Genomic DNA, 19,292 nt, shown 5'->3' on the forward strand with positions numbered 1-19,292 from the left:
AAGACTATTGCGCCGCGTCTTGCGCCGCGTCTTGCGCCACACTGCCCCGGGTGTATGATAGGGCACTTAATCTTAAACTAAAATAATTTTACAAAAAAGACAAGTACACAGCCAGTAATAAAATAATAAAATAAATGACCTCATTTAACTTGAGGTGTTTAAAATATGACAACACTACATTTAACAAAGCAGTGTTTTAAGAGCCCTATTGTTTGTTTTGATAAATGTATAGATTTCTTTGACCTGTAATGCCTGTACAATCTATTAATGCTTTAAGACATATCAGGATACAGCTATTATGTATAAATCACACAAATACCTCAACAGAAACATTTCCAGTATAATTCTTTTGTCGTAAAGAAATAAAAAAGTTCCACCATTGCTAAAAGTAAGTTTCACTTCACGATACAGCCAAATAAGAAGTCTGTTATCATTGTCATTGGTCATGCATCGATCTACTTCTAAATACTGCATAGTTTTTGACCAAATTTAGTTAAAGAGCAAAGATAAATAATGTCTACTTTAATAGCGAGAAGATCGCAATTGTAAACAGTCTGAGCACAGACGCGATGATGATGAGAGGACTTGCAGTTTATTTAAAATCAGGAGAAACCTATTTAAGAGATCGCAAATCTGTTTTAATGATTAGTGTACATTACTGCACTCTCATGTTAAAATAAAGCACTCGTCACATTTGCAGAAATGAGTAATTGGTCTTTGTCAGGTGACGTCACCCTCGTAAACACCGAATTGCATTATGGGACATAGCCGCCATTTGTGTTGTATCCGAGTTAACGTGAGCTGTTATGACTTTCGCGTCTTTCGCAGAGTAAATACAGTGTTACGTTCTTGTTGTGTTAAGGGCTGTAATAGTAAATCACACGATCAAAAAGGTAATAAATGATCACGATGACAGATATTTTAAATTTCCTGCTCGGAGCGAACCAGCAACCCAGCAACCTTCTTGCTGTGAGGCGACAGCACTATATTGCGCCACTGCTTCGCCGCCACTGATATAGTGAATCGTTTACTGGAGGCTCGCTCTCACTGGATTGTTTGAATTATTCAGCTCGCGGCAACTTGCTTGCATTAAAAACAAATGTACATTTTGCGATTTGGCAGAAACCATTGTTCATCTTTTTTGTGAACGTATGTGTGTGACACTATTTACACTATTAGAAAAGATAAATATTAATTTTTGTTGAAATATTTTTGACCAAAATTAATTTTATTACAACTCTAACTCTTGCATTTAGTACATTGTTAATCATTTTATCATAATGGGCAAGTTTTTTTATTCCCAAGTGTAAACTTTAATCAATCGTTTACTGTAGACAGCGCATCTCAGCTCCACTTTCCAATCCGAGGGTTGTCAATCATTTCTCTCAGCCCTCTTGCAAACAACCAATTACATCTCAGTCTGCACACAAGGACAGGAATTAACACAAATAAACCAATCACAAAGGAAAATCTAACATGCTTGTCAACCCTTTGTTTTCTTTGGGTAGAGTGATCAAACTTGCTATCTGATCTTATTTTAGATTGCACTTGATTTATGTGTTATTGGCTTGTCTGTAAGGTTTGTTCAAATCATTTAAGAAGATATATTTTTACTAAATTGCTTGAGAGAAAAACCAAACATCAAGCTTAAAAATAAGAGTACTTTTATGGGTGGAGAGGATCATGACAGTATAGAGCACACCTACTCAACATGACGCGACGCATTCAGGTTCACATCTCCATTTTCTGTCACAGACTGACTTTCTCTTTCAATTTGGCTCAGAATATGACATGGATTCTTGTTCAGGTAAGAAATAATTATTACTATCTGACCATATAAATAGATTAAAAATATAAAACATCCTCTCCTATCAATTTACTGTTCAGTAAAAGAATAAATATCTTAATAAACCCCAGACAAAATGTTAGTATGAGCAAGTTAAAGAATGGTTTAAGGAAGTGCATTTGTCTGTTGTAGGCTATTCTGATGGTGCAATGCAGTAAGTTTAAACATATTTACTTTTAAAAGCACACAAATAGTGGCAGAAATACATGAGGTGAATGAGAAAAAAAGTTAAAATGGAGAAATGTTTTTCTCCCATGTGAAATTATACTGTCACAGTTTTCAGTTTTGATTTGGCCACTTCTTTAAGGGTTCAAACTTTTGCAGTGCACTTTATTGTATAGTACGGGTGGTATTTCACTCTATGAAAGGAAATTATGCAATGTACAATTCATCATAAAGGGCTAATAATCATGAGAAGTGCAAATTATACACAGTTTCCACCAGGAGCATTGCTAGACATAAGCTCTGGGGCACAGCTCCCCCTTCAAAAAAGAAAAAAATACACACACACACACACACACAAACATATATATATATATATATATATATATATATATATATATATATATATATATATATATATATATATATATATATATATATAACAAATGTTTTATAGAGTTGTGTGTTGTCTTAGACCCAATTCATGGCTGAGAATTAGGTTTATTAAGTAACCTCCCTGACTCATTATCCTTCCTTTTAGCTTTATACAAAAAAATTTATCAGGAGCCATGCTTAGTCTAAATAAGATTACTATCATATTATTTAAACTTTGATTCGTTGACTGTAACGCCGGTTTCACAGCACATGACCGCTGTGGCTATTTTTTGACGTGCATGTTCACAACCGGAACAACCAGTTCACAACACTGCGAGCAGAGAAGCACGTCAGTGTCAAGGAGTTGCACAGGTGTGGTTTCTTTCTGCATGCTCAGTTTGCTTTTTAAATAAACTACATTGCTTCCATCCGTGTTGGTTCGGTTGCTCATAAAGAATTCTTTATTCTGGGATTACCACTCTTACACTTTCATATAAAGTAAATTGCACCGTACAGCATTTACTGCATGGGGCACTGGCGATTTTTACTGGGACACGTGCCACAGTAAATGGGGTCTAGCAACGCCCCTGGTTTTAGCCATTGTTAGAGGAAAACACAAGCTTGGTAGGTAATCGATAAGATTCTTGAGATCATTTCACAAGTTTTGACACTTACTCCTTCACTTGATCATGACACAAGAATCCATCCAGCTCTGTGAATCTTCGTTTATTTTTACATCAGACATCCACACGTGTCAATTCCATCACAATTTACAACCTGTTTGTTCCAGTTTAATGAATTCTGACTTTAATATTACACTTTTATGGTCAAAAGCTTGTGCTCTCTAACACCTACACATCACACTAACAACTCACAAATGAGTGTGTTTGTGCAACTAACATGCATACTAAAACAGCATACTACACATAAAAAGTAACTAAAAGTATAATCATACAATCAACAAAAACACATTATAGACCCTTTTGATTAATTAAAACAACAACAACAGTCCCGACATATTTCCTAATTTACATTTTTAATTTCTACAGCTTCTGAGAATCCAAAAAGAGCCACATATTGATAAATAATGTTATGACAGCTGTTTTAACATTAAGTTATGATTGAATTGCCTGTTGTTCCAGTTATGAAGTAGTTTGATAACAAGCAGGAAATGTTCATGGGCCAATGACATGATCACATTGAATGTATTAATAGCACAAGGCAATGTTTATTTACTTACCTGAAAGCAAACATCAATTCAATTAAATTAGAGCCTTTACAATGTAAATTGTGTCAAAGCAGCTTCTTATAAAAGTTCTAGTAAACAGAAACTGTCAATCCAGTTTTGAAAGTTGAAGTTTAGTTCAGTTGAGTGTGGTTTAATTTTCACTGCTGAAAGTCTAAACACTAAAGAACAAATCCATCATTGTGCAGCTCTACAAGTCCCAAGATCAAACATCAGCGTTTTTAGTTGCTTAAGATGCTTCAATTGGTAGCCAATGCAGATAAAGAAAAGTAATACATGGGCTAATGTTTGTTTGTTGAAGAACATTTGAGCTGCAGCATTTTGAATAATTTGTAATAGTCTAATTACATTCAATAGATGTCCAGCTAGAGAGTATTTTAATATTCCAGCCTATAGAAATGACAAGGGGCTGAACGACAAGTTGTATTTATGTTGTGCAGCCTAATTTGTGAGGATGGAGCAAACCTGCATCAAGCCCTTTTTGCATTGCTTTAAAGTTTGTTCTTCTACAGGTTTTGAATCAGCTGGTTGAGAAAAAAGAAGCCATGTTTCTGAATAATGGGTCAGAGTGGTGTGGTGTAGATGGAGAACAGGATGGTCCAATAATTGAACCCTGAGGAATTCCTGTGGCCAGCTGAAAATCTTTGAATTTCTCTCCCTTACAGGCAACCTAGAAAAACCTGCTCATGTGGTAAGACTCAAACCACTGAGGAACAGACAGGTTGTCTAACATGAAAACAGGGTAAATTAAATAATAAATTTAAATTTTCTTTTTTTGCTTACATTGAATGACTTTTGACATGCAAAGTAGCTTTTGTAGCTTGTACCTTTTCAGTATTTTATTGCTTTGTTTATCTGCAGGAAGCAGAAGTCTGCAAAAACCAATTCAAAGATCCCCTGACAAGAAACCCAGTACAATGGCGGAAGGTAAAAAAATAACAACAAAAATAATAATCCATATGTTAACAGTACTCAAAAATAAAAAATGACGTATACCGATGTCTTTCATTTTCTGCATTATTTTGTTGCTAAATACATTTTTGTGTTAAAATAAAAAGGAACATTTTAGTTTAAAAACATTTGGTAAATTAATTTGTGAAATTTGAAATTGTGCATGTTTTTTTTTTTTTTTTTTGCAGTTAAAAGAGGCCGGCAGAGTCCAAATTTTGACAGACCTAATAGTAAGTCACAAAATATTGGTAATACTCAATATTCAATTCTGCAAATCTATTAATGTGCAAAAAGACAAGGTTTTTGAGTTGTTGGTTGAAACATGAGTTTTGGGCATGTTACTAAATTTGTAATTAGATATAATTACTTGTTACTCCTCACAAATTACTGAGTTACAAACGGAATTACATCATTATGAAAGTAACTAATCACTAGGGCCAGATGGAATCTGCGGACGTTTTTTGCTATTTTTGCGAAGAATTTTGGTAAAAATCTGCGGATTTCTGCTGAATTATTTTGGGAGTATCCAGTGGAGTATCATAACTAAAACCTTAATATATTAAATAAAAATGAATAAATTACTGAATAAAAACTGAATAAATTCAGGTTCCCCTTCGGTTGGGGAACTCCAGTGCTATAGGTGGATTTGATCTAGAAAATCCACGTATGGGAGGATTCCGTTTAGAAGCCGCTTGTCTGAAAGAGTATTGAACATGCCAATGAATTGGCAGCGTAAGCTTGCGCAGGTGTGCCTCATTGCCAATTATCCCAGCATATAAGCACACCTGGAGCGAGTAAACGCCATCCTTTTCGCTTCAGAGACTTTCTGATCGAGTCGATGAGGGTTCCTCCTGCTGTGATTCAGCGATACCGAGTGAACGAGAGCATTCTTCCGGTCCAGAGTGTGTACAACACAGCGGCAGACGGTTTTCTACCTTGCCTGGCGTTCTTTGGGTCCGCTCCTCCAGAGCGGTGCGTATAAAGTTGCAACTTCACAAAGAGAGCAACACAGTCGTGCAGCACGTCCTTTTTTAGGACGGCGCTCCGACTGTGCGTTTCTGGATGCGGTGGTTTCCTGGAGAAGAGTGAACTTGCTCTTTCCCCGCTGGAGGGCGGGGTCCCATTTCCAACGGCACTTTTTTTTGCCAGGAAAACTTTAATGAAAGAGCACTTTTCCACTTCCCCGGATGTGACAGCCCAAAATCTGCCAGTCTGAGACACAGGCTCACTAGCTCGCAGGTTCATTGCATTTCGCCAGTGGCTCATGAGCCGCCAGTGGCTCACGGGCACTGGGGGGACGGTCTCATACGCACAATCAGACTCGGCTATGCAATTCAGTTCGCGAAACGGCCCCCCAAGTTCATGGGTGTGTATTTCACCAGGGTCAACCCCCTGTCCGCCCCTGTCTTGCGAGAGGAGATTGCTGTCCTCCTGGCGAAGGGTGCAATCGAGCCGGTCCTTCCAGCCGAGATGGAGAGCGGGTTTTTACTGCCAGTACTTCATCATGCCCAAAAAGAGTGGTGGGTCACGGCCAATCCTAGATCTGCGCGTTTTGAACCGCTGCCTTCACAAGCTGCCGTTCAGAATGCTTACGCAGAAGCGCATTCTCTGATGCGTTCGTCCTCGGGATTGGTTTGCAGCCATAGACCTGAAGGACGCGTGTTTTCATGTCTCCATTCTTTCACGCCACCGCCAGTTTCTGCGGTTTGCGTTCGAAGGTCGAGTGTGGCAATACAAGGTCCTCCCCTTCGGGCTCTCTCTGTCTCCGCGGGTCTTCACCAAACTCGCGGAGGGTGCCTTAGCGGGAATCCGCATACTCAATTATCTCGATGACTGACTGATTTTTGCCCACTCGCGGGAGCAATTGACTATGCACAGAGACAAGATGCTCCGGCACCTTCGCCTGTTGGGGCTTCAGGTCAACCGAGAAAAGAGGAAACTCGCCCCGGTGCAGAAGATCTCTTTTCTCGGGATGGAGTTGGACTCGGTCACCATGGTAGCGCGCCTCTCCGAAGAGCGCGCTCGGCTGTTGCTGAACTGTCTGAGGGAGCTCGACAGCAAAATAGTGGACCCACTGAAATACTTTCAGAGGCTCCAGGGGCATATGGCATCCACTGCGGCTGTCACGCCGCTAGGATTGCTCCATAAGAGACTACTTCGGCACTGGCTTCTAGATCAAGTCCCAAGACGCGCATGGCATGCGGGCACACACCGAGTCTCTGTTACTGCGCTGTGTCGCCGCACCCTCAGCCCTCGGAACGACCCCTCGTTCCTGCAGGCCGGTGTGCCTCTGGGACAGGCGTCCATTCATGTTGTTGTCTCAACAGATGCTTCCAACACGGGCTGGGGAGCCCTGTGTTGCGGTTATGCAGCTGCGGGCCTATGGAAAGGTGCCCAGCTGCATTGGCATATCAACCGCCTAGAGCTGTTGGCAGTGTTCCTCGCTCTCCGCCGTTTTTCTCCGGTGTTGGAGCAGCAATACGTGCTGGTCAGGACGGACAGTACAGCGGCGGCAGCGTATATCAACCGCATGGGGGGTATGTGCTCTCGCCGCATGTCTCAGCTCGCCCGCCATCTGCTCCTCTGGAGTCATCCGCGGCTGAAATTGCTGCGCGCCATTCACATCCCAGGTATGCTCAACCGTGCAGCCGATGCGCTCTCACGGCACCAATTCATTCTGGAGAATAAAGACTCAACCCTGAGTCTGTCCAGCTGATATGGGCGCGATTCGGGGAGGCCCAGATCGATCTGTTTGCTTCCTCCGTGAACGCTCATTGCTAGTTGTTCTTTTCCCTGACCGAGGGCTCTCTCGGCACGGATGCACTGGCCCACAGCTGGCAAGTATGCGTGTTCCCCAGTGAGTCTGCTCGCGCAGCTATTGTACTAGGTCAGGGAGGACGAGGAGCAGGTTCTGCTAGTTGCGCTCCTCTGGCCCAACCGGACCTGAATATCAGAGCTCTCCCTCCTCGCGACGGCCCTCCCCTGGCGGATCCCTTTGAGAGAGGACCTACTCTCTCAGGGACAGGGCACCATCTGGCACCCTTGCCCTGATCTCTGGAACCTCCATGTGTGATCCATAGACGCAAGGAAGACTTAGGTAGCCTACTGTCTGCGGTGGTTGATACTATCACTCAGGCTAGAGCCCCCTCCACAAGGCGCGCCTACGCCCTGAAGTGGAGTCTATTCACTGAATGGTGTGTCTCTCGCAGAGAAGACCCCCGAAACTGCCAGATCAGTGTTGTGCTCTCTTTCCTTCGAGAGAAGCTGGAGAGCAGGCTGTCGCCCTCCACTCTCAAAGTTTACGTGGCCGCCATCTCCGCTTATCAACGCGATAGCTGGTGGCATCGTGGAAAAGCACAACCTCATCATCCGGTTCCTCAGAGGCGCTAGTCGAATTGATCTAACTCGCCCCCTCTCATGCCCTCTCGGGATCTCGCCCTCGTTCTCACGAGCTTGCGTTCAGATCCCTTAGAGCCACTCGAATCAGTATCCTTAAGATTGGATCAGTATCCTTAAGTATGGTCCACATAGATGCGCAATCAAATCCACCTATAGCACTGGAGTTCCCCAACCGAGGGGGAACGTTCAAGGTTACAGAAGTAACCCTTCGTTCCCCGAGGAGGGGAACGGAAGTGCTATACTCCGTTGCCATAATGACTGTCCCTTAGCTGTTAAAAGATTCTTCAGCTTAAAAGGATGGCGTTTGCTCACTCCAGGTGTGCTTATATGCTGGGATAATTGGCAATGAGGCACACCTGCGCAAGCTTACGCTGCCAATTCATTGGCCCGTTCAATACTCTTTCAGACAAGCGGCCTCTGAACCGAATCCTCCCATATGTGGATTTTCTAGATCAAATCCACCTATAGCACTTCCGTTCCCCTCCTCGTGGAACGAAGGGTTACTTCTGTAACCTCAAACGCCGGCCATAGAGCCTACTCTAATTGGCCATAGAGTTTGTGTATGTGAATGAAAGAGTATGGGTGCTTCCCAGTACTGGGTTGCAGCTGGAAGAGCATCCGCTTCATAAAACATATGCTGTATAAGTTGGCGGTTCATTAGGCTGTGGCGACCTTTGATTAATAAAGAAATTAAAAAAAAAAATTAATGAATGTATGTATATCTTTCCATGGCTGAAACAAAGATTCTGTGGTTACACGAGATACTGTAGAGTTAAACCTGTTTCTTTCAACAACCTCCTAGTGTTCTGTCATGTTTTATTCTTGGTATAATTGTAGTAAATCTCTTTCTTGTCCACTGTCACAGATAGGCGTTGTTATATGGTAAATGTGTGTAACAAGAAACAAATGATGGCTCAGTCGACATAGCACTATGGTGGAGAGGTGGTTTTATTTACAGTGCAAAAAGTGTCCAATCCAAAAAATCCCAAAAATAAAATAGACAAAATATATATGTGAAAGTTAAGTATAAGGTAAGTATGGACATAAACATTTAAAACATAAATAGTTCAGGTAAGCATCTCACACTTTCATACAATTCATTCATATTACTACACACTTTAAACACAAAAATAATTCATTTGCATTCTTCACAGAAGTCTTTGAAGAGCTCCTATCATGGGTTTTTGAGAATGAGCTTCCATGCAGTGTGTAACACGGCTTTAAGTAATTGAAAACATCCAGCTGAGGTTTAAATCTAAAAGTGCAACATGTGTAAAACTTTTGATTCTATAGCAGAATATTTGAATCGGAGTCGAATAAATGAATCAAGTTGGGTTTGGATCGTTTGATCGCATCGATGTCGATGCAGTACATCACCAAATATGTACTTCCAATTCCGGTAAAATGTGCTCGCGCTTTCACTTCAGATACTAGCGGAGGTGCGGGGGATCACGGGACTGATCATGATGCGAAGATGATGATTACTGACAGACGGAGATTCGGCTGCTGAGAATAAAGGGTTAAAGTTCCTTTTTTCACAGCAACATAGCCAATCGTGTGCTGTGTGTGTTCTTGTAATTTTTTAGATTTTTGATACAATAACGGGTTATTGTATTCAGATTTTGACAGGGACTTTGTCAGTAACTTTTATGCTGTGTTCACACAAGACGCAGATAAGTCGCGCTATTCACGCAAAAATAGCCGCTTGAACATTTGAGTTTACTTGCTTCATTTGCGTGCCAAAGTCACAAACTCCTCCAAAAACTGAACCTGGTTGACGGAAATTTTCAGCGGTGCTTCTGTCTGAGCCAAGCCCAGTTTGATGAACTGTTGTTGATGTCGGCTGGAGGACTTCCTCCGGTACACCAACAACAGGCGTTACGTCACAATCATGCCCCCACAAGAGCAAGCTCCTGATTGGTTAACGCGGCATGAATGTCCGCTTAGGTTCAGATTTTTGAACTTGAGCAATTCACGCAAAACGATCAATTCGCGCTGCGCATATCGTGCAGCAGGATGCCTATTTGCGCATTTGCATTGACTTAACATAAATCACTCTTGTTTGACGCTTCTTCCGCATTCATATGGACCAGTTTCATCTTCCTTAGGATCATAAAATATAAGTGTAATTAAAAATATTGCATCGTTATGTGTAGTTTGTGTACTGAAAGTGGCCGATCAGACACATAATTATTTTGCTTTTATTCAACAAGAGCGTCAGCCAACACAGCACTAACTTCTGCCCAGGAAAACTCTGGATGGTCAATTCTAACTCAATCCCAAGGTATTTACGACACAAAGGAATGTGGTCATAACTGGACACAGAGAAAACTTCTACAAACTCCTTGCTTAAGACTGATGTTTTAATGTAAACTTTTATTCTTTCTTTATGTGTAATTATGTGGTTTGCAACATTTCCCTTGCTCCTTTATTAATATTATGGTTTTAATACTTCTGCAATCAATATTTAAGTCTACAGGAGCTAATCAAGCTCATAGACAGTTCATGTTTGATGTCCTTTTGAAGCTAATTTGGTGTACTGAACGATTATTTACATTTTATGTTAATACGAGTGCAACATGTTAACATTTTAAGAAACTTGAACATTTCTGCCCCAGTTTACATCAAAATACTTATGCAAATGACTACATTTCTGAACAAAGAACTATAAATTATGTCTCAGGGAAGTTTAAATTCTGATTGGTCAACTTCGCCTGGAGAGTGGGTATAAACCATCCTTATAAAAGCTTGTGCCTAAGGTCACCGCCGTAAGACCTAAAAAAAAAAAAAAAGAAACCTAACCAGAGAACAGAGACCTAAGCAGGAAACCTCCAAGAAAGCAGAAATCCCAGAAACCTCAGGCCAGAAAAGGCTTGAACCCAGAGAACTCCAGGGATGGGGACCCAGACAAAATGGGTTAATCGCACAGCTCAGTCATTCCCATCTCTGATACCTTCTTTTCTTTTTTCCATCGAAATTCTAACTTTAGTTTAGTTTACTGTGCCACAAACCAGTTGTCTTCACGACTCGCACTGTTGCCCCTTCAAACTTGAAACAACCGACTCCTCCCCACTCCAAGCTGACAAAGAACAACCAGCCAGCCACATGCTCAACAGAGGGAGTTTCTTCATACCACAAAAGGAACGCAAGTAACACTTCCATCTGAACTGGTGTAAACTAAATGCAACACTAAAGAGACCATAGAAGGGTTGAATTGATTATTTTTGGTCGCTTGGTTTGGTCTTACAAAATCCGAGGTTTTTCCATCATTACATTCTCTCAACCTCTTACTTTACCTTCTTTACTCTTCTCTACACTTGTATGAATGTGTGTTTGTGTTAGGTGTTAGTCTCTGTTAGATAAGTCAATAAAGTTTAACTTTGTATAAAGAAAGGTGCCTGTGCATATTTATGAATCTAATGTCTTAAACTTTGATCTTGCTACCCTGCTTAAACACAGATGGGTTTTTATTTTGATAGCATTAGCCATAATTAAAGTCAACTGCCCGTTCGAATGATTGCTGGATGATTCATTTGTGAACCCAAGTGAACTGCGCTCAGGCCCACCTCTTCCAACCGGGCCAGGGCGGCCAAGTGAACCGTGCCTGAGCCCGATTTAGTGCAATCACACTTCTTAAATGATCCGGAAAACAGGCCTGGGCATGGTTCGGATAGCATAGTGTGAGTACGCCCTAAGTGTGAATACCTAGTACCAGGAGCAGCGCTATTTTATATGTGTTATTAATGCCTATGGCACAGTAGTAGTATCACCATTGTTTGTGTTGTGTGTTCCAGTGAGTGATCTGAGGATTGTTCTACTGGGAAAAAATATTACAGAGAACAGCAGTGTGGGAAACTTCATCTTAGGAAGAGCAGCGTTTGAGAGTGAAGCACCATCTGCTGATGTAGAGCAGCACATCGAGAGAGAGAGAGGAAAACTGCAGGACAGCGAGGTTACAGTGATCAACGCTCCTCAACTGCTGAATCCAGATCTGTCCAGCTCTCAGATCACACAGGCAGTGAAGGAGATTGTGAATCTGTCTGCTCCTGGACCTCATGTGATCATACTAGTACTGCAGCAGAATGACTTCACTGAGGAAGACAGAAACAGAGTGCTCAATGTGCTGAATGAATTCAGCGAGGAGGCCATTAAACACACTATAATGTTGACTAAAGCAGAGGAGATTCACAGCAACTGTATTCATCAATTAATGCAGGAATGTGGAGGTGGACATCTTCAGTTTGATCAACAAAAATTTGGGTGCCAGTCTGAAATACTTGAAAAGACTGAGAAGATTCTTAAGGAAGAAAAGGTGCAGTTTCTTACCTGTGACATGTTTGAGGAGGCAGAAGAAATATCCTGGGATGAACAACAAATCCAATATGTAGGTTCTATCACTGCAGAAAATAAGGATTTGGATCAGGAAGATGGAAAAATTAAGCAGCAACAAAGAAACATCTTGTGTAAGTTACTGACAATGTAATTGAAAATAATCATATACCGAACTTTAAACATCACTTACTTACAGTCTTTGAGTTAAAATTATATAATAATTGTAAAATGAATATATTATAAAGTTACAGTTCAGAGGTGTCCAGTCCTGTACCTGAAGGTACACTATCTTGAATAGTTTAGCTATAGTCTCAATTAGTTACACTCGGGCTAGCTAATCGAGGTAGGCATAAAATAAACTTTCTGGCAGGTCTGTTGAGTCAGGCTGGACAGTCTAGGACAGTGGATATCCGGAACCCTTGCTATAATACCTATCAGGTGTTTCGATGGCCAGCTAGGATGGGAGATCAGCTCAGAGATCACAAACCACATCACGGTTCTACACTCTCAGAAATAAAGGTACACAGGCTGTCACTGGGGTGGTACCTTTTCAAAGGGTACACATTTGTACCTTAAAGGTTCATATTAATACCTCAAGGGTACATATTAATACCTAAAAAGTACAAAGGTGTTCCTCTTTAAATTTTTAGGTACTAATATATACTTTTGAGGCACCAATATGGACCCTTTAAGTACAAATGTGTACCTTTTGAAAAGGTACCACCCCAGTGACAGCTCGTGTACCTTTATTTCTGAGAGTGTAATCATTAAGAAATCTGAGCACAGGACAGACCTAATTGGTAAACGCTGTCACTGAATGTCTTGTTGGTGTCTGAACTGGAGGAGATGGTGGACGTAAATGCTGAAATTTGTTTCTCTACTGAAACATTTTTGAATGCACAAATGGAAAAATATGAAGAAATGAGGAATACATTTATTTCATTATAGACTTAATAAGTTAATGATCAGAAAATGTGTATGTTTGACGTCTACTTCAAAACATATTTGAAAGACATTTACTATAAAAGGGGAATATTATGTGGGCATTCAGAGAGAGAGAGAGAGTGCAGACAATCTCTCTATTACCAATGTTTTAACAATTTCCTAAAGACCTAGAGTGGCTTTGGTATACTCTAACCTAAACATAATTGGCTTTATCTTTTTGACATTTAAGCAGAATTTTAATGCACAACTTGGTCGTCTTCACAACTTCAGTTTTCTCTTTTCAGATTTAAAAGAGGCTTCAGATGATATGAGGATCGTCTTATTGGGAAAAACTGGAGTAGGGAAGAGTGCAACTGGAAACACCATCTTAGGAAGAGAAGCATTTATAGCAGATGTCTCTCAAAAATCAATTACTAAAAAATGTCAGAGAGAAACAGCTGATGTTGATGGCAGATCCATTACTGTGATTGACACTCCTGGACTGTTTGATACTAAACTTAGTCAAGAGGAGATTCAGAGAGAAATCACAGAGTGCATCTCAATGACTCTGCCTGGACCACATGTGTTTCTCCTACTGATAACATTGGGGCGATTCACTGAGGAGGAAGAAAACACAGTGAAGAAAATTCAGGAGACTTTTGGGGAAAACTCCAAAATGTACACTATGGTGCTCTTCACCAGGGGAGATGGTCTGAAGAACAAGACCATTGAAGAGTATTTGGATGAACCCGAATCGACACTGATGAACCTCATTGAACAGTGTGGAAACAGATACCATGTGTTCAATAATAATGAGACTGAAGATCGCACACAGGTGACTGAACTACTGCAGAAAATCAATGACATGGTGAATGAGAATGGAGGGAGTTACTACTCATGTAAAATATTCAGACAGATGGAAAGAGAAAAACAAGAAGCACAAATGAAGATGTTAATAAATGAAGTAGAACAACTGAAGAGACAGATAGAAGAACTCCTGGCTAAACATGAAGAGGAAAAACAGAACTTCGATACAGAAAGGAAAAGAAAAGAAGAAGAATTTGAGAAAAATAAGGAAAAAGAACAAAAGATATGGGATGAATTGTATCATAGACTTAAAGAAGAGAGAGATGAATTCAGAAGGGAGAAAGAGAGAATAGAAAAAGATAAAGAAAATCTGCAGGACAAACTTGAATCAGAATTGGAAAACATGCAAAAGATGATGAAGGAAGAAAGACAGAATCATGAAGCAGAAAGGAGAAGAAGAGACGAAGAGTTTAAAAACAGTGAAGAGCAGTATAAAACAGACATGAAGAGAGAATTGGAAACAAAACTTGAGGCAGAAAAACAGAAGTTTGATGCAGAAAGAAAAAGAAGAGAAGAAGAATTTGAGAAAAATAAGGAGAAAGAACAAAAGATATGGGATGAAATGTATCAGAGACTTAAAAAAGAGAGAGATGAAATCAGAAAAGAAAAAGCAGATCTTCAGGCTAAACTTGAAGCAGAAATAGAAAAGATGAAGACAAAGCTGGAGGAAGAAAGACAGAATCATGAAACAGAAAAGAGGAGAAGAGAAGAAGAACTCAACCAGAAGGAAGAAGAGTACAGAACTAAAAAAGAGCAATATGAGGAAAAGATGGAAAGAGAAAAACAAAAGAGGGAAGAAGAGATTGAGAAGATGAAGGAGAAACAGCAAAATATAATTGATCAATATGATGAGAAAATTAAAAAGAAGACAGAGGAAATAACAAGAGAGAGGGAGAGAGTAGAAAGAGAGAAAGAAGATCTTCTGGCCAAGCATAAAGTAGAAATAGAAAAGATAAAGACAAAGTTGGAGGAAGAAAGACAGAATCATGACACAGAGAGGAGGAGAAGAGAAGAAGAATTCAAACAAAAGGAAGAAGAGTACAGAACTAAACAAGAGAAATATGAAGACAAGATAGAAGAGATGAAGACAAAGATGGAGGAAGAAAGACAGAATCATGACACAGAGAGAAGGAGAAGAGAAGAAGAATACAAACAGAAGGAAGAAGAGTACAGAACAAAACAAGAGAAATATGAAGACAAGATAGAAGAGATGAAGACAAAGATGGAGGAAGAAAGAATGAAGCAAGATGAACTAATGAGACTAAGACTACAGGACAATGAAGTAGACAGAAGAAAAGAAATAGAGGACATAAAAATGTGCTGCTCACACACTGTCTCTTCTTTAGAGGTAAGTGACCAATGACAACCAACTGTTTTATTCATAACCATCAAGCAGTGAGTTTACAGTCCTGTAGGGGTCTGTGTAGCGTACAGTCCATAGATAAAACTGCGTATTGATTCTAAAAAGCGGTCTGCGCCTCCGGTGTGGGTTTTACGACTCCTGGGCCCGGTTTTTCAAAAGGTTTAATCCGGATAAAATTGATCTGTATTTAGTAATCCTGTTTTTGCGATCAATGATCACGTAATCCAGCTTACTTTTTGAGCCAGTTTTTCAAAGCACCATTGGATTGGATCAGTCTGATCTGGATAGGAACTTTTCAGGATCACTAAATCTGGATAACCAGTGCTCAAACAGCATAGGACATCCCAATGTAGAACTATGTAAGGAGCGACAAGTACAATAGGCAGCATGGGGTCAATATAACTTTATTTTTATTTGAAATGAAAACTAAGAAAATTAAAAAATTATTCAAATAATAATAAATAATAAAAACAAGAAAAACCCCACCCCCATCCTCTTCCAGCAGTCCACTCATCTGAGACCTACAACACTGAACATTGAGGATATTTATAAAAAGTTTCAAATATAGATGTAAATTAAAAAAAAAGACTTAATGTCAAAAAATCCACAATAATTTCAGACTTCCTCATCTGATATGGAGAGAGCAGCTTGTCTGAGCGCAGCCTTTAGGAGGCGGATTTAAAGTCATTGGCCTTGGTTTGCTGCAGTTTGGTCAGAGTCAGTTGTTTCTCTGCCAGATGAAGTTGTGCTTCTGCTCTTTCAGTCTCTTTTTGCAATTGCTGATAGTGATTACAAAAATCAGTGATTGCCATTCTTTGCATTTTTTATTTTTTTTTGTTATTCTGCAATCATTGCATGCATCACTAATAAATATTCTAAAAAGAAAAATATTTTCCATTGTGATGAATATATATATATATATATATATATATATATATATATATATATATATATATATATATATATATATATATATATGTATCAATTAGTAAAAGAATAAAATGGATTGTTTTTGGTAAATTTTGACAGCTGTTTGGGGGATTGTTTTATGAGGCCAAACTCTTTCTGCTTTGCTGTAGGCCTATACTGAAAGGCTGAATACGTTAAAGCCAATAATCACTATAGCCTGACAGATGAACAAATAAAATTAAAACCTTGTGAATAGATAGTATATCTCGTAAGATACTGCATGATCCAAATATAGTTTTATTTAATAATTTTTTAAAGTTTTCATTCCATTTTGGGCATGAATTCCACGCTGAATATACCCTTCTGATGGGATCAGTTTAATCCACGTTTTTTGGATCAAAGTGATCCAGATTCTACAAAAAAGGTCTGAAAAACCCAAACAAAAGGTTTGATCCGGATCCAAACCAAGATTGGATTACGTGATCTAATCCGATTAGGTAATCCCAGGGGCCGGTTTTTCAAAAGTAATCCACTAGGATTTTGGATAAGGGATTGGATCAAATCTTGAAAATGGGTTTTTCAAAAGAAAAAACGGATTACCTAATCGGATTAGATCACGTAATCCAATCTTGTTTTGGATCCAGATCAAACCTTTACTTTGGGTTTTTCAGACCTTTTTTGTAGGATCTGGATCACTTTGATCCAAAAACCCTGGATTAAACTGATCCCATCAGAAGGGGGGATTTAGTGTGGATTTCATGCCCAAAATGTAATGAAAACTTGAAAAATTTATTAAATAATATTATATTTGGATCATGCAGTATCTTACACAAGATATACTATTTATTCATAAGGTTTTCATTTTATTTGTTCATCTGTCAGGCTATAGTGATTATTGGCTTTAACGTATTCAGCCTTTCAGTATAGGCCTACAGCAAAGTAGAAATAGCTTGGCCTCATAAAATAATCCCCCAAACAGCTGTCAAAACTGACCAAAAACAATCCATTTTATTCTGTCACTAATTGATATATATATATATATATATATATATATTCATCACAATGGAAACTATTTTTCTTTTGAGAATATTTATTAGTGATGCATGCAATGATTACAGAATAACCAAAAAAAAAAAAAAAATGCAAAGAATGGCAATCACTGATTTTTGAAATCTCTTTCAACAATTGCAAAAAGAGACTGAAAGAGCAGCAGCACAACTTCATCTGGCAGAGAAACAACTGACTCTGACCAAACTGCAGCAAACCAAGGCCAATGACTTGAGATTCTCCTCCTAAAGGCTGCGCTCAGACAAGCTGCTCTCTCCACATCAGATGAGGAAGTCTGAAATTATTGTGGATTTTTTGACATTAAGTCTTTTTTATTTACATCTATATTTGAAACTTATTATAAATATACTTAATGTACAGTGTTGTAGGTCTCAGATGAGCCGACTGCTGGAAGAGGATGGGGTGGGGTTTTTATTGTTTTTAGGTTTTTATTTATTTTTTTAAATTTTTTTTTATGTGTGTGGTTTCATTTAAAAAAAAAAAGTTATATTGACCCCACACTGGCTATTCTCTTTACATAGGCCTATCTATCCATCTACATTGTGATTGAGCACTGGTAATCCAGATTTAGTGATCCTGAAAAGTTCCTATCCGGATCAGATTGATCCAATCCAATGTTGCTTTGAAAAACTGGCTCAAAAAGTAAGCTGGATTACGTGATCACGGATCGCAAAAACAGGATTACTAAATCTGGATCAATTTTATCCGGATTAAACCTTTTGAAAAACCGCGCCCTGGTGACATCTGACTTATCTAGATAAAGACCAGGGATGGGTGACCAAGACTTCAAAGACATTCCTGTCTCTCCCTTCTTACAAACACACACACACACACACACACACACACACACACACACACACACACACACACGACTGGGGACTCAGAAATCCAGGATCAGCCAAAAACTAAAGGTTATGTCTTGTAAACTTATAAACTGTATTTCATTTCTGACTTTTTTTACATGTTTAATCCCTCATATGACCTGCACGCCTGGTATTTTAGGCCTAATTGAAGCATAAATAATGTAAGGATGTGGGAATTATGTTGATGTACTTTAAAACCCCCCATGTTTGGTACCGATGGGTTTCTGTTGACATTTTACAACACATGATGCGTAGAGCATGATAATAACTCGTATGGCATGCATTCTTTAATGCTCTGAATTAATGCCTCTCCGCATGCTTTGGGCGGATACTCAAATTTGCATTTGAGCAGCCTAGAGACAAAGGAAGTTTCGTGCTCAAACTTTGCCCTGATATCATTGGTCAAGCATGCTAAATGGGGTGTAACGGAACCCACGCTTAAAACCTGGCTCCTCCCCAATAGAGGCAGAACGTTCGAACAAAGAACCGCTCAAGGAGGTCACCCCTTTGAGGGGTCTAGCGGCTCTCCTGTGCTGTGTGGCTCGATCCAAGCCCACATTTTCTTATTTTTCCGGCAAAGTAAACTCAGTTTAAAGTTGTAATCGCGTTCCTCCGACCTGTATTGCAAACTCCACGCATCAAGAAAGGGCATCAAAGAACTCCCATCACAACGGAAGAAACTCGCAAAAGAGAGAGACCGCAACCCTAAACTCCAGGGGCCTCATGTACGAAGACTTGCGTGGAAATCATACTAAAACATTGCGTACGCACAAAGCTGTAAATGTGCTTACGCAGAAAAAAATTCAGATGTATGAAACACTGCCTACGCCGAATGTCACGCATATTCTTTTGTACATCTGAATGAACGTGAAACTGAGCGCAACATGCACGAGAACAAAACCCCTCCCTGCCTCCTCCCCCGTATGAATATGCTAATGACTATGCTAATGGCAAAACCCAACGAAAAAGCAAAGGCAAAATCAAGCA

General features: G+C 39.7%; 2 protein-coding genes across 3 annotated transcripts in view; both read left to right on the top strand.

Moving 5' to 3' along the window:
- The window catches only part of LOC147838299 (interferon-induced very large GTPase 1), a 35,225-nt gene that overhangs the window by 8,656 nt on the left and 7,277 nt on the right, over positions 1-19,292 (top strand). Inside the window, exon 1 of one of the 2 annotated variants that reach the window (XM_087307838.1) lies at positions 14,808-15,450. The exons of the other annotated variant lie outside the window; for it this stretch is intronic. Within the exon in view, the coding sequence (XP_087163964.1) occupies positions 14,872-15,450 (579 nt within the window). The 5' untranslated portion in view covers positions 14,808-14,871. Of the gene's footprint in view, positions 1-14,807; positions 15,451-19,292 lie in introns of those variants that run through there. 2 annotated transcript variants of the gene reach the window in all.
- On the top strand, positions 1,792-12,462 carry LOC147838300 (GTPase IMAP family member 4). Its single transcript, XM_087307966.1, has 3 exons — positions 1,792-1,807; positions 4,491-4,556; positions 11,774-12,462. Exons 1-3 carry the CDS (start codon positions 1,792-1,794, stop codon positions 12,460-12,462), a joined length of 771 nt encoding a protein of 256 aa, XP_087164092.1.

The sequence above is a fragment of the Danio rerio genome, chromosome 23 (genome assembly GCF_052040795.2).
Source record: "Danio rerio strain M-AB ecotype USA chromosome 23, GRCz13ab, whole genome shotgun sequence".
In the NCBI taxonomy this organism is placed as follows: domain Eukaryota; kingdom Metazoa; phylum Chordata; class Actinopteri; order Cypriniformes; family Danionidae; genus Danio; species Danio rerio.